At 44.5% G+C, this 16,475-nt stretch overlaps 1 protein-coding gene across 1 annotated transcript in view; it reads right to left on the reverse strand.

The window, feature by feature from the left end:
- Positions 1–16,475, reverse strand: part of PTPN3 (protein tyrosine phosphatase non-receptor type 3) — a 2,272,168-nt gene that overhangs the window by 365,523 nt on the left and 1,890,170 nt on the right. Inside the window, exons 23-24 of the mRNA XM_044065075.1 lie at positions 3,131–3,192; positions 2,901–3,047 (exon numbers count right to left, since the gene is read on the reverse strand). Of these exons, the coding sequence (XP_043921010.1) occupies positions 2,901–3,047; positions 3,131–3,192 (209 nt within the window). The remainder of the gene's footprint in view (positions 1–2,900; positions 3,048–3,130; positions 3,193–16,475) is intronic.

Genomic DNA, 16,475 nt, shown 5'->3' on the forward strand with positions numbered 1-16,475 from the left:
GGGCTCAAAGCTCAGACCAGATGAGGGATAGGATTCAAGATCAGAGAGGACAGCTCTCTGCAAAGAGAAAGCCCTTTTCACTACCTGAAAGGTTGATGGAGCCACGGAAAGCTTCAGAATCAGACCAAGCTGTTCAGGGACAAGGCACCGAAGGGAAAGGATGTAAATTACAAAGTAGGAGTAAAACCCATCCCCTGAGACCCGGCACTGACCTCTCAGATCCAAGATTCGCTCTTATCCAAAGGAATAGGAGCATGGCTGATCAGGGACACAGTCGGAGTTGAGGAAGGAAGGTTCCTCTGATCTGATCCAGAACATCTCGGGGATCTTTGATCCTGGGACTCAGAAACTGTAGGTCAGATCAGAGAAGGAGAAAAAAATTGTCTGGGCAGGAGTTCTCCTGAATCTAGGAGGGGATGTAGCTGGGAGGACCCCCCCATCTGAATCTGAGCTCTGAGAAATCTGCACATCATCCTGTCCACGTCTGCCTCTGTCAAACTCCTTGAAGATCTGGACAAATCAGTGGATGGGGGCCTTGAATGCTTCCTTGGTGTCTCGAATAACTGTTATGGCAGAGCTGGAGAAACTGGCTTCAGCATGAATTCAGGCATGCTACCTCTGCTGGTCTGATCTGAGGGTTTAGTATCTAAGAAGGAGGTGGATGGAGCAAGAGAGGTGACAGCATGGGCGAAACCAGTTGGATCTGAAGACAGTTATGAATCTGAGGGTCGGCCAAAGGTCTTTGGATATGAAGAGTTCAGATCACAGATCTTCTTTAACTTTTCTGTGGGTTGCAAGGAAGCCCCTAGAGATGTCGGAATGGGCCTTTTCCTAGACTCCAGGGCAGGCTTTGAAGCCTTAGAGGGGGGTTTGAGCCCCAGTTACAGCTGGTAGAAGCCCTTTTAAAACCAATTTATTTCTCTTATCTGAGAGTGCCCTAGGATTAAATGTTGTGCAAACAGCGCAAGATGTGTCAAGATGGGCAGCTCCATGACAATATAAGCACTTCTTGGAGTCATTAGAATTGAAAATCTTATGCTAACAAGAAATGCACTTTTTGAAACCCATAGGTTTCTCTGTTTTTTTGGACATACTGAATAACGACAGATGGTAATAAACCCTGAAGACAGAAAGGGTTTAAACAGCCAAAAAAAGGAAACTTTAAAAAAGGTTATACTACAACAGGAAAGTTATACTAAGAAAAACAACTCCGCTTTGCTTTACTTTCTTTTTTTTTTTTTTTAACAAAGGAATTATAGCAAAGTTTAATAGGCCAAAGTACGAAGAACAGTACTAAAAAGTAGAAAAACAAACGACAGGAAAGAAAAGACCCTGGTGCCAGCGAAAACTGGAGGGAGGAAAGAAATAGACAGAATCTTAATGGTAAGCAAGACAAATAGCTACAGCCAAGAAAAAAGTAGAACAACTCCAAAAAGAATTCTCATACAGCTTGAGTACTGTATTGTTCATCTTATCTCAATGGCAGTAAACGAGATCTGAGGAGTTGATGATGGAATAGACCATTATGGGTAGAAGAGGAAGTCAAGTTTAGGATCAGAAGTTTTGTAAATGCGGCCGAGTCAGATACGAGGATCAGATTTCTAGACCCATTTGTGAGGAAGAATAAAAAGGACAACATCAGATCACACATATTTCACATTTACATGCAATTAATGCAAAATTATGGAGTAGTAACAGGTAATCCCTGTGAAGCATAATTGCAAACTGGCAGAATGTTAATTCTGATATCTGTGACCAGTCTACAATGAATGCTGGTTCCTACAGAAGGGTCACAACAATTGGATTTTCTCCCTGCCTGTGTGGTGCAGGAACAATGGATATGTTTATAAGAGCAAAAAGGAAAAGTGGGTACACTTTGCAGCATGAGGGATGTGGGGTGGATTTTGCCTTCAATGACAAAGCACACAGATCAAATGTGGTTGTAAGCTACTGTTTTTCTGATTAAGATGGTAACAAACCAGTATGTTTCACTTTCTACTCCAGCAAAGTCTTAAACTGAGCTGCTTAATAATGTTATGACCTTTCACAAGAAATGCTCTCAAAAAGGATATAAACATAGCCAGCCCAAAGTGTAGAAGGATAAACTACTGAATATGCTGCAAGCAACCCAAGTTTGATTGCAAGTTAAACTGCTTGTAGAAGCTAGCCAGGTTACATGCTACTGACACTCCCATCCTGTGGGGAAGTGTGGTAGCTCTGGCTTGCCATTTGGGTGACACCTAGTTGGGAGCACTAGGTGTTGCACTGAAGTGTCTGAGCCTGCTGACGCTATCAAAGTGCAGTTACACAAGAAGCAAAGTGGCACTTGGTGTATGGAAGAATGCTTCTAGTCAGGAGACAGCAATACTGGAGCTCACAGAAGCTGTCAAGGGAGGAGGGGGCTCTCCAACAACCCCTGGACCAGCAAGTTGTCCAACTCCCTTCTACATTACTTTCACAAGGGAGTTGAGAAAACAGATTTTACTGTAATTCTTGGTATTCATAGGCAGCCTTACATACTTACTTTACTCTTCAGTTTGTTGGTTCTGTGATATGAATCCACTCTACCCTATGGCCAAGTCCATGATGTTAACGTATACTCCCTTACAGCATACTTTGCTTACAAGTTGTGCTGTGTATGCTTCTATATATAAAGCAACATGCCAAGGTACTTAATTGTCAGTGCCAAAACAGGACAGCTAAACTGTATGAGATGATGCCTTGTGAAAGATGAGAGTAAATGACTACTACTATCCAAGAAAATCAAAAATCATGGCGAGTGTTACAGTTCCATCCACTATAACATGATCGTCAACAATCAGACAATCAGTGCACACATTTGTGTTAATAATTAATGGCACTGAATAGCACAGTGTTTTATGGTTGAAATAAATACTCACTCTGCCTCTTTCTGTTAGGGTAGTCAACATGACAATAAGAGATGACATGTTCTCCCACACTGCCTGCCAGAAAACTGCACAAGTACTGGGAAGAGGGCCTTGGCTTGCAATGTACCGATTTACAATTCCTGCAGAAGGAATTTCCATCTGTAAAATCAATAAACAAATGAATATGTAACAATTTTTTATAACAACTGTAGGAACTGAGTTAGTTGCATACGTCTACTTACATTTACATGGTTGGCATTGACATAATCTTCACTTCCAGAAATGATAACTCTTGTATCATCATCTAAAAACAGAAAAGGATAAACTCCATGAAGTAATAAGTTTTCCTACAACATTCATAGATTAGCTCAGGCAAGAAGAGAAAATATTATATGGTATGTTAATGTTACGCCATAAGGTAGTACTATTTAGTGACTGCTTCATTATAAAACTCATTTTGTGTACTTCTAGCCCAAATAAAGACTGACAACAGAAATGAATAACTTTCATTTACTACTTCAGTTAATGCTTACGTTATTTATTTTAGGTGCCAGAGTCCAATCATTTTAACTTACTATTTATTTGACATTTGTTGACCGGGTTGGTCCAGCAGGGACAGAGCCCTTTTTCAGTGGACACCCAGGGAGAAAAGCTCCACAGTAAATACATACAAAAAAGTTGACTTAGTATTCAATTAATAAAACAAGAAACATACATAGAATAACTAAAGCACGTTAAAAATACATGGAAGTAAGAATCAACATTATAGCATGTGTAGGTACAATGTAGAGTAGAAGAATACATATGGTTATAATTATAGGGCAAACACAATTGATGAGTATAGGTACAAATAAGAAAGGATTACCAAGGTTATTCTTTTGACTGGTTTAAAGTCATATACCAGAGACAAGATAAACTGGCATAGTATGAAAGAAAAAGAGGTTAAGTAACAAAAAGAAAACTAAAAGAGAACAGAGGCAAAGAGGAAGGAACGATAATTTACAAATTAAAGAAAAAAGTGTGTTAAGAAAAACATAGAATTGCAAAGATTTATTAAAAAAAATCACAAGGTGCTTCAACAAAGTATTAGTTTAAGGGTATGCACACTTATGCAACCAGCTTTTTGTTAAGTTTTTTATTTTTTATGTTTCCTCTACCAGATTTGTTTGTTTTTCAATTGAATTGTACAGGTTATAGGTCACATTAAAGGTGGGAAAAGTTTTGAAATTATTTATTGTGGTCTCATTTTTTTTGTATCACAAAAACCTGCCATTTTCACAGGGGTGTGTATACTTTTCATATCCACTGCAATAGTATACAACTAAAGACTCTCACTTTAACCTTTAAGTGACTCTCCCCTACTCCATATATAGGAATTGTGTTTCCTTGCCTTACATACATACAGACCTGCTGAATCTACACTGTTTGGTATAACTGTGCTCTTAAACCAATCATCTTACATTAAGAGGGCTTCCCTGCACCCTTGTGTATTATAAGTGTGTTAGTTCAAGACCTATCTGAGTTAGGGATTGCTGGAGAAAGGTTCAGTATGGGGCTTTCCCATTGGTAGTTGTGTTAAAAACTGTTTAACTTTGCCTGTATATAAGCCTCACATTTGTGTGTTGCTGCACATTATGTAACAGAGTTTAGCAGTGCCCTGTATAGATGAAAATGCTTGGGAACATTATTTTTCCCTAGAAATCTTCCAGTAGACCCCCTCCCCCAAGCTTCCCTGCTGAGCAAAGGCCAACTCAGTTGCGCTCTAAGTAGCATTATCATACTTCTCACCCGCAACCTACTATACACCTACTACCTTTGCTACTCCAAGTCAAACTGGCCCACTATTTAAGCCACAGTCTTAATCCAGCTAGCCGATTTCCTTCTCAAATACCACATTCAGAAAAATGTTGCCACAATGTGCGGGCAGTTTCTCATCATTTCTCCTGCCAGCTTGATTGACATGGGCATGTAGCAATTGCTTCATGTATACTGACAACCATTTACTCTTAAAGCAAACTAACATCCTTGGTGAGAGAAGCTGTGGAACAGGAGTCAATTCTCTCACATAAAAACAAACTAGACATCAAACAGGCTGTCAGCACACACTCTTCACCTCTCAAGCAAACCTCACCTCTCACACAAAATAAGATCAAGACACAAACCCACATCAGTGGATGTACTCACTAAAAGCCTAACAAAAGAACAGAGACCTCCTAAACGCACAACACCCACATTTAACACTAAGCAAAAATAAACCAGTACACATAACACACACACCAGTGTCTCAACAAATAAGCCCCTAAGAAAAAACGCATCAATTGTCCTGGTCACAGAGACACAGATGTCCCCCTCACCAGACTGGACAAGAAGGACGCAGTCAGCTGCCTAGCAGATGCCAGGATCTGACTAATCATGCATGCACTCAAGTTATGACTCTGTCATAATCCATGTTGGAGTGTATGACTTGAAATGTACCTCTCTGGGCTATATTAAGAGAGACATGACAGAACTCTCTAATTGTGTGTCCCAGACAAGTATGTCCCTAGCCCTAAGAAGTATCCTACAGTCAGACCTCAAAATGAGCATGAAATAACCAAAGGTGGAGGTGAATCCATCTTCATTAAAACCAAATATACTTCGAGACTGGGCAAACAGCATGACTCTCTTGAAATACTCCATATCCAATTAACTAATGGGAAAGTACCATACTACCTCATTGCTAGCTATAAATCCCAATATGAACCTGGATAAGCACAAAGCGTACCTCAATTTACTGGAATCCCTTGCCGTATTGCCTAACACCACAGTCATGGAGATTTCAACTATCCTTCTACAGACTGAGGGACATACACAAGCAAAAGCACTCTCACCCAAAGGTTCCTGGACTTTAACACAAATTCTCTGGAACAGATACTCTGCACCCCCACCAGGGGCTCTAATGTTATGGACACAGTACTCACCATCACAAAAATCAAACTGTAATAGTCAGCCAACCCCACCACTAGCTATATACTACCTACTCAAATAAAATAAATAAACCACATACATACACTAACCAAACCCTATTTCTAACCTAAAGTAAAGCACAAAAAAAGAAGTTATGTACTCACCATAACGTTCCATCTGAGTAGGTAACTTCATTTGTCTGCAACCTGTGGGTATCGGATCCGATTCAGATCCGAGCCGGCAGCTTTCCTAGCCAAAGATCAGAGATCCAAGCTCCTCCCCCTACCCATAATGCCCTGCCACCTCCCTCTAACCCTCAGATTGAGTTTGCCATAGTATCATAGAACATTACTATAACACAAGGAAACTACTTGAACATTCCACCTGATGTCATCTGGAAAGTGACATATCCTGGATCCTTCAAGAATGAACTAAGGTCCGGGGGATGGAGGGAGGGTTGGTTGCAGACAAATGAAGTTACCTACTCAGATGGAATGTTATGGTGAGTACATAACTTTATCTGAAGTAGTTAACTTCATTTGATCAGCAACCTGTGGGACAGAGTCCCCAGCTACCACAACTTGGGAAGTCCTCATGGAAGGATATTCCGGAGCACTGCAGAGCCAAAAGATGCACGTCCTCTGGATATTAAATCCACTTTATAATGTGTAATAAAAGTATGAGATGAAGCCCAAGTAGCTGCTGCACAAATGTCGTCCAAAGACACCCTCGACCAGAAGGCAGCAGAAGTAGCCACAGAACGGGTAGAATGAGCTTGAACCCTCAGGGGCTCAGGTCAACCAGAGCTTCTGTATGCGAGAAGGATGCATTGGGAAATCCACCTAGCTAAGGTTACCTTAGTCACTGGCTTACCCAGACAAGACTTAGCAAATGAAACAAAAAGTTGATCTGATTTTCGAAATTCAGCTGTTCTGTTTAAGTAAAAATGCAACTGTCTATGTACATCCAGACAATGAAGTCTATACTCTCCTTTGTTCTGATAATTAGGAAAGAAGACAGGTAGATTGATGGATTGGCTGATGTTGACTTCTGAAGCCACTTTAGGCAGAAAGGAGGGATTAGTCCTGAGGGGAACCCTGTCTTTATGAAAGATGATGTATGCAGGCTTACTGCAAACAGCGTGAAGCTCCGATATCCTACTAGCTGAGGTAATGGCAATCAGGAAGGCAGTTTTCCAAGATACATACTTTAAAGTCGACTGAAGCTGGAGAACCAGGGTTAAATCCCATGGAGGAACTGCATCTTTAACAGGGGGTCTTAACAGGAAAGTTCCTTTCAGGAATGTCTTGCAAATCTTGGAGGAAGCTAAGGGCCCAAAACTGTTTCCAACATGGAAGTGGGAAATAGCTGCCAATTGAACTTTATCAGTAGAAGAACTAGCCCCTTGATGAAAAATATGGGATAAAAAGTCAAGGACTGCTGGGATAGGAGCCGTAAAGGGATCACAATTCCTATGCTCTGCCCAGATAGAGAAACACTTCCATTTACGCTTGTAGATTCTCCTAACGGAAGGCTTATGAGCGGCCACCAGGATGGCCTTAACTGAGGATGAGATACCGGGAGTCCTGGCCATTAATGGAACTGGATCAACCAAGCCGAGAGCTTGAGGTTGCCCAGGTTGGGTGTCTTCAAACCCAAGGGATGAGAAATCAGATCCAGAATGGGATCTAAGATCCAGGGAGGATGTACTAGATGAGACCATAGGCATGGGAACCAGGTTTGGCGAGGCCAGAATGAGGCTATGAGGATAACTCTGCTCCACAACTGACGAGCTTTCTGCAAGAATTTTGTCATCAATGGAAGAGGATAAGCATAAAGAAGACCAGATGGCCAAGCATGAACCAGAGCGCCTCTGGGGACTTCCCCTGGTGGGGGAATTAGAGCGAAGAACTCGCTGCACTTTGTGTTCAAAGGCGACACGAACAGATCGCAGCAAGGTTGACCCCATCTGAAGAGGATCTGTTCCGCTACTACTGGGTTCAGAGACCACTCGTAAGGTGAGAGGATAGTTCGACTCAACCTATCCGCTAGAATGTTTGACTGACCCGGTATGTGCATTGCTATGAGAAAGCGGTTGGTGGATATCGCCCATTCCCACACTCTCATGGCCTCTCAGCAAAGTGGGTAAGATCTGGTTCCCCCCTGTTTGTTGATGTACCTGACTAATGACATGTTGTCTGTTTGAATTGCAATAGTCCCTGGAGGAAGAAGGGAATGGACAGCCTGCAACGCTAGAAGCACCGCCCTCATCTCCAGCATACTGATATGCAAAGAGGTCTCTGTGTGAGTCCACGTGCCTTGGACGGATCTGCCCATGCAATGCCCCCCCTACCCGAGGAGAGATGCGTCCGTGGTCACTGTGACTTGGGGTGGGGACATGGAGAAGGGGCGCCCTTCCCGGAGGTCCCAGGAATGGAGTCACTAAAGTAGAGATTCCCTGCAAACCCTGCTGAGGGGAATAGGTGTAGACAGGGGGTGACGTAGGATGACCCACTGGACCTCTAAGGTCCACTGAAGGATTCTCATCTTCAGACATGCGATAGGTGACAGATTGATGGCCGCTGCCATGGACCCCAGGGCCCTCAGGACTAATTCCGCTGGAAGGGCTGATGATTGTAGAAGGGCCTAAATGTGAAGTTTTAGATTGCGGAGTCTGTCCGCCGTCAGAAAGACTTTGGAATGTATAGTGTCTATCCTGGCCCCTATGAAATCCAAGATCTGAGTAGACTGAAAGGAGGATTTCTTATGGTTGATCGTGATCCCTAGATGGCGGGATAGATGTAAGAAGTAGTCCCTGCCTGAACATAGTAGATGCTTGGTGGGGGCGGTTAGGAGCCAGTCGTCTAGGTAAGGAAAGACCTGTATTCCCTGAAACCTCAGGTGGGCCCCTACAACTGCCATGACCTTGGTGAACAGCCTGGGGGCTGTGGTGAGACCGAAGGGTAGGACCCTAAATTGATAATGGCTGGCTCCCAGCTGGAAGCAGAGGAACCTCCTGGATCGCCTGTCCATTAGAATGTGGTAGTACGCATCCTTGAGGTCTATCGAGCACAACCAGTCGTTCTCCTGTAAAAGTGGGAGAATGGATTGAATAGTGACCATCCAGAACTTTTCCTTGGCGACTGACAGGTTCAGTGTGGACAGGTCGAGAATCGGCCATAAGTCCCCCGTCTTTTTTGGCACCAAAAAGAACCTGGAGTAAAAGCCTGATCCGTATTGCCCGAGAGGGACATGCTGGATGGCTCTTTTTCTTAGCAGCTCTCTTATTTCGAAGGCTGCTACCTCACTCTGATTGGGTGGAACATTGGGGAGGAGATGTTAGGAATGGAATAAAACAGCCTCTGGATATGATTCGGAGCACCCAGCGATCCGTCATAATGGACACCCAATGTGCTAGGTGCACCGAGAAGTGCCCCCCGACTGCCTCCAGAGAGGAGCAGTCGGGCAACCCCTCAGGGTTGCTGCGCGGGTCAATCGGAAAAAGGTTCCCTAGACCCGAAATTCTTTGCCCCCCCCCCTGCCTCTGGGCAGGCGTCCATCTTGTCCTCCTCTGCCTCTGAAGGACGAAGGATCCGGAGCGAAACGGGATTGTTGAGCTTTCCGGAACCACATCTTCTTTTGTCCTTTTTGGTTCCTGGAGAAGGACCTCTGAGAAGCCGAAAAGCGGATCCCGACGGCAGACGTCTTCCCGTCTTTCTCGCTCTGGAGAAGCGTATCGCGGACGGTTTTGCCGAAAAGCATAGAACTGTCAAAAGGGGCGTTCGCGAAGGACGCCTTGAAGGGTTCTGCAAAGTCGCAAAGACAGAGCCAGGCCTGTCGACGTAAGACAACGCCTGTTCCACTGGCTCTAGCCACTCCCTCCATGGCATGGGAGAGAAGCCACATAGATGTGTTAGTAATCGACTTAAGAGTGGCCATTCGAGCCGAGAAGGTCCGTTTGTCCTCGGCCGATATGGACTCTGGGGGTGATCCAGCATACTTTTTGATTAGGTCCCGCTGGAGCCGAATTACATGTGCCATATAGTTCAGTGACCTTACGGAGAAGGTCGCTGAAGCGAACATCCGCTTCCCGAGGCGGTCCATCATCTGAGACTCCTTGTCTGGAGGATGTACCAAGGAACTCTCCTGTGCTAATTCCTTTTTAGTGGCAGCTGCCACCACCCATGGCATCCACTGGGGCACCCTTGCTCCAAACTGTCCTGTCCGTTGGGGGGCTGAGGATCCTGTCCGTTCTCTTGGGTACTGGCTCGACAGTGTCCGGCTCCTTCCATGCCCTGGTAGTTATGAGGTCCAACTGGGGGTTGGCGGGAGGGGACACCCAAGCGGTAGATGGGCCTGCGTCAAACACCTCCAGAAACACAGACTCTTCCGAGGAAGGTTTTTGGGCAGACCCCCCCCCCCAATGCGCAACATTTCCATAATGTCTCCAAAGGAGACGTCTTCGGGGGGTGACCTTGGGGAACCTTCCCCTTCCTCTAAGTCCGTGTCTTCTGTGAGGGACTTGGGTGAGTCCAAGTGCCTCCTCTTGCACTTTCGTTTGTGAGGGACCTCCTCGGGGGGGCTGTCCGAAGAGGCCTCACCAACAATGTCCTGTTCCTCTACAGGAACCATCTGGGACGTAGGCGCAGGCTGTCCCTGGGGCCGGATGATGGAAGAAAGGCCCATCTCAGAGGGAATGGCTGGTGGGTCTGTAGCAAGAGCCTGGGGCCTCGAATCCCTCGAAAGGACCCTCTCCACGATGTTGAATGCAGAGGGTGAACTGCTCTCCCTAGGATCCGAAAGCAGTCCCCTCGGATCAAGCGTGCGGATCGGCGTCGGAGACGACCCGATCAGATCCGAAAAAGTAGTGTGCTCCAACCTCAACGGAGCCAAAGGCCCACTAACCCTTCCGGATCCAACGCTCACCTCACGGCCCCGAGAGCTTGGATCTGAAAATGGATCAGACAGACTCGAGGATACAGTCGGCGCCAAAGTCGGAAACACTGCCGGCCCCAACGCCACCCCAGCTCCAAAGCTAGTCGAATCAGACTGCTCCGAAACCCGATAGCGGGTCAGAGAAGGAGCAATGGGGGCGAAAAAGGGGGTCGAGCTCCCCCCTGGAGGGGGAGGAGGCAAGAGCACTCCCATCTGCAGCTGGGCCTAAAGAAATCGACGAATCATCCGGTCCATGTCTGCATCGGACAGACTCCTAGTTGATCTGGATGAGGCCACCGAGGCTGGCCGGGAAGGCGCCTAGATGACCTCGAGGGTGACCGGGTCTCCTCCGGCTCCAGGGAGACACGTGGAGAACGAAGCCGGGAGGGGGAAGACCCGGGGACCTTAAGGAGAGATGCAAGCGGCTTAGACGGCGGGGCTGAAAGAGCTGACTCGGACCGCCTCTTGTGGCTACGGTGCCTATCTTTCTCCCGCTCCTTGACCTTCCTATCCTTCTTTCTGCCGTCCCTTTCCTCCTGGACCAAAGTGGGAGGTTCAGTCCCAGCCAGGGGATCAGAGGCGGTAGGTGGAGCAGCCGCAGCCGTGGCTGGCGCCACAGAGGAGGAGGAAGACGAAGTGGAATCAGGGGGCAAAAGGCCCGCAAGGATTAACTTCGTCCTCCTATCCCTCAATGCCCTGGGGTTGAAGGCTGCACAAATAGTGCAGCCCGAAGAAAGGTGGTCAACACCCAGGCAAATAACGCACAGAGTGTGGCCATCCACTAGAGACAGCTTCTGGCCACACTCGGAGCATTTAGAAAACATAGCTTTTGGGCCTTCAGACATTCTTATAGAAGAGAAAGAACAGGCCCACATGCACACGCCTTCACACACAGACAGGGGGGAGGGGAATTAACTTTAACTACACTGAGAAGTTTAAAACTACCCAAAACAAACTAAGAGCGAAAAGGGAACCACACACACAAAGATTTAGCAATTTTCTGACAGAAACTTAGAAAAAAAGCCTTTATCTCACTATACCCACGCTAGGAGCTCGTTCTAACATGCTTTAACAAAGCCGCGGCAAACGAGATCTGAGGGTTAGAGGGATGTGGCAGGGCATTATGGGGGAGGAGCTTGGAGCTCAGATCTTTGGCTAGGAAAGCTGCCGGCTCAGGTCTGAATCGGATCCGATACCCACAGGTTGCTGATCAAATGAAGTTAACTACTTCAGATCCCTACTTCTAACCTTACACTAAATCCCACATACACAACTAACTATGCACTATCCTTAACCCCTCCCTAACCCTAAGGTCCGTAACGACCACACACTTCCCCTACAAAAATATACACAAAATAACCTACATAAAAACCCAACCTCTAACCCTACACTAAATCTAACATACATTACTTATCTAAGCACTTACCTTAACCCACACCCTATCCTAAACTCTGTAACTATCCAACACTTACCTTACGCAGCTAATCCACAGACGGGCCAACCATGTAAATTCGATATTTCCATTTTCGCTGTTTTCGACTTTCGCTCTAAGTCCACTTTGCGCTGTACGGTTAGACGTTTACGTAGTCGCGTAAATGTCTTTTCGCTTTCCTAATATAGACCCAGATAATGGTACCAATACAGCCTTATTAAACTCTTCAAAGTCACTGTGCTTGTCCCTATGCAGAATCCATGCTGGTGACTGGAGAATACTACTGCCAGACACAATAAAATACTTGTGATCAGGTTAGTTTCTCTGGCTTCTGCCTGAAGAAGGAAGAACAGAAATGGCCCTGAAGTCAGAAACTGAAGAAGGTTTAAACATTTTGGAAAGATGGTTTATAACTGTTGCTTTTCATATGTTAGGAAATAGACAGGCAATGCTCAATCATGGACTGACTGAATATATGGTGGTGGATGTTAAAGAGTGATCTTCACATAAAAGAAGGGAAAAGGTATGCAGGCTGTTGGCGTCACTGGTGGTATGACAATGAATTTTCTCTATGAGTTCCTTAATTCCTTTTTTCTTTATAACACAGAAATAGAATACAGAAATTAATTTTGGGGGTTAGGAAGATTCAAACAAAGCAGGGAAAAAGTCTGGAAAGACTGCTTGAGGAAGATTTGAGAACTTGAATCTGGAGAATGAAATGGATGTGTTGGAGGTGTTTATAAGGATGGATTTTTTTCTGAGCCTGGTTTGATACCCTGTAATATTACCTTGTTTTTAAAACTTTTTTGGACTGGATAGAAGGATGGATTTTTGGGACCTAAACAATATGGCTCTCTGGAGTCTGACACATTTTTGGTTAGATTTCAGATTGTTAGAAATCACTTAATCATTAGAATGTCTGGACAGTTTCCAATGGACTCATGCTTGGTCCCAGAATTTAAGAAGAGCTTTAAGCTCAGAAGTGAGCCAGTTGTTTGCATGTGGTTTTTAGAAGTCTGCATGCAACAGTAAAGTTCTTGCCTTTCATCTCCATGAATATACTGGGAAGGCATATGTTATACTATTTGGCTCTGTGTGCTGTAAGGCAGGTGGCTAATGTAATGAGTTAACGTGGGAATTCAGATTGGAATGCTATTTTGAGTTCTGGTTCAGAAAATTTTGTATTGGGTATGTTCAGAGCTGGATGCAGCACCAGGTGACCTAGGCAGTCGGCTAGGGTCTACTGGCTGGGGGACTGCTACATTTACCTTTTAATTAAAAAAATAAATTACATGTCTTCTTTACAAACACCCTCTGCATCTGTGTGTGCAATGCAGATTTACATCCCTGCATGCATCGAAGCTCACTCCTGTCCCTCTTCATTTCTGCAAGAAGATGACGTTCCTGCTGCTTCATTAACATGCCGAATTTTAAAGACAAGACATTCCTACAGCACAAGACAGACAAAATGAATGGTCCATCTGTAAGGCAGGGGTGTGTGTGTGTGTGTGTGTATGTAATGCCCTAGTTAGGGATGGCAGGTTAGTTAAGTTGCACAGGCTCGCACTATACTTTGGTTACAAGCGGTATGGGCCTGAATCCTCTACACCAGCTACAAGACAACTCAAAAATATGAGTATCTGTGCATTTCCAAGGAACTGCAAATTTCAGTGCATTTCCAAGGAATTGTGAGCTTCAAGTTAAGAGACGTTTACTGCTGCTCATGCTAAGTTCGTTTTCAATCTGTAACTGTTTTTTTTAGCAAATCATTGTCTCTGGTTGTGCTAGAAATTTTGAAAGCAAAGTTAGAAGCACAACCGGTAGCATAATTGCTTTAGATGCAGAAGGCTGTGGGTTCTACTCGCACACCATGTAGATGGATTGCTGATACTGTGTTGTACTTTAAGGGTTGGGGGGCTGCAGTTCTGAGTGTGTCCTCCTTTGGATTAGATGTCTATTAACTATGAACCTGTTGTCAGTTTGCCATCCATTCCCTACTGCAGTACTACTAGCTTACCAATTTTTTTTAATGTAACATAGGCAATTTATTCTTCAAGGGCAGCAGGCACTGAAGTGGTAGATAAAACACTGAAATATAAAGTTGTTTGCCAGCAGCAATCTCTTCCTTAGTTATAAATCTCTTTAATGTGGAATTATTCAGATGACTTTTTACTTCTACAGAGATTGTGCACATTGACTGATATTGGTGGATTGTAGTGACAGATGTCAGAGTGGGCTTTTACGGATGACATGTTCTGAAATGGACAGCTATGCCATTATTGGTTCATACATTTTGTTTCATTGCTTACTGGAAAAATATTCAAAAGTACAAATTTAAAACACATACTACACGGTGGTGCAGCTGTTAGCATTGCCACCTCACAGCAAGAGGTTCTCCAGTTCAATTCACGGCTGGGGTGCCTTCTGTGCGGAGTCTGCATGTCCTCCCTGTGGTCGCGTGGGTTTCCTCCGGGTGTTCCGGTTTCCTCCCACATCCCAAAGACATGCTGTAGGTGGATTGGACACTCTAAATTGGCCGTAGGTGTGAGTGTGTGTGTGTGTGTGTGTGTGTGTGTGTGTGTGTGTGTGTGTGTGTGTGTGTGTGTGTGTGTGTGCCTTCTGTGGAAGGTTGGGCGCCGGGCTGGCAACTCGACACTGTAAGACTCCACTGCCAATCATGAGAGGACAGGTGATCCACTGTGGCGACCCTTAACCGGGAAAAAGCCGAAAGAAGAAGAAGAAGTGGTGCTGTATTATACAAGAAATATAATTTAATACAATCAGAAAGGTGAATCAAAGAGCACATTCATGTATGCATGGCCCTAAAAATGTGTGCAAGGGACTTATGATTTTAAAAGGTAATCAATCTGCCACTTGCGAGATGCATTTTCTTTGAATGTGGGTTTCAACAAATGCGAGTTTCAAGGGCAGAGAAGTTTACTGCTCATGCTAAGTCTGTTGTCACTGCGAGACTGTATTGTTTTGTTAAGCAAATGGCTATCAGTGTTTCTGCTATAAAATTTGAAAAAAAGTTTTAAATTAAATCCAAATATCCATAATCATTGCAGAAGTAAAGAAGAAAATATGTACACTGACAGATTTGAACAGTGTTTATGGTAACTGGAGAGAAATAGCCAAGTAATTGGATACAGGAATGGCTGCAGAGGGGGAATGGGCAATGCTGTGCTTACGTGGAGGCCAGATCTATTACCCTGCGTAGGGCCCCATTTGATGATTATCTGTCTCTGGGCATGTTACACATGCTCCTTGACAGTAAGAATACGATGGGGCAATGGTTGCAGAGGGTGCTGGCAGGCAGAACAAGCAATATGAAGTTTAGAAAATTTGCTATAACTAGGTCTACAAGAGAGTGTTCAAATGATTTTACATTTAGACTGGTCGGTTCTTTTACAAATTGCTGAGGGCAAAAGTCTGCTATGTACTCATTAATGTTTTTAAGTGTGCCTAGAAGGGTAATTTTTGAAATCCCCCAGAACTATAACCTTTCTGAGGAAGTTGTGTAACCAGGATTCATACCCTGACTATATCAGGAAAGTGGCTGCTGAGAAAGGTATTTAACTGCCTGAGTTTTCTGGAGACACTACCAGTATTCAGAAGGTAAATTTTAAGAGAAGACGTCTGGATGTGGGTTAGGGATGGGAAATTGTGGCTGTGCTGTGGTTTTATTCTATTACAGCTGATGAGCAGGAATAAAATCCAGGTACAGCTGATGGAGAAATCTTGGAATTTTGGAGTTAGCAGTACGGGGCTGGTACATCTGCTAACTATCAAATGGTTACTAATAAGGGCAAGTGAGAAACTGAGCTGTTTACAACTAGGCAAACTATTAAAAATGTTGGGAATGTGGTATTTGGATAACAGTGCTAAAAGGGACTATGTTGTGATAATTGCTACAATGGGCTGACAGTTTGGAAGTGGGGTTGCACAGGTATTGAAAGAGAGCTGTAGCCATAAGGCTATATTGGTGAATAGTATTACAGGCCACATAATGCAATGATAAACGTGGATTATTACCTTAAGAACTAGCATAAGGGGATAAAGGAAGTGGGGGGGGGGCTGATAAATTCTGCAGGGAGTGGGATAGAAAAAAGAACTAGTGTATGGATTTAGGATGTTCTGGTTGGTTGAGAGCAATAAGAGGAGGTGCTGACGTGTAATAGGCTAAAGAGTAATACAGGAAAGTATTTACACTAGCATTAAGAAAATGATGTGTGATGTACAGTAATGAGGGTAGTGCAAGGTATCAAAGTAGA

This window comes from Protopterus annectens, chromosome 3.part0 (assembly GCF_019279795.1).
Source record: "Protopterus annectens isolate FY-2018-M chromosome 3.part0, PAN1.0, whole genome shotgun sequence".
Lineage (NCBI taxonomy): Eukaryota > Metazoa > Chordata > Ceratodontiformes > Protopteridae > Protopterus > Protopterus annectens.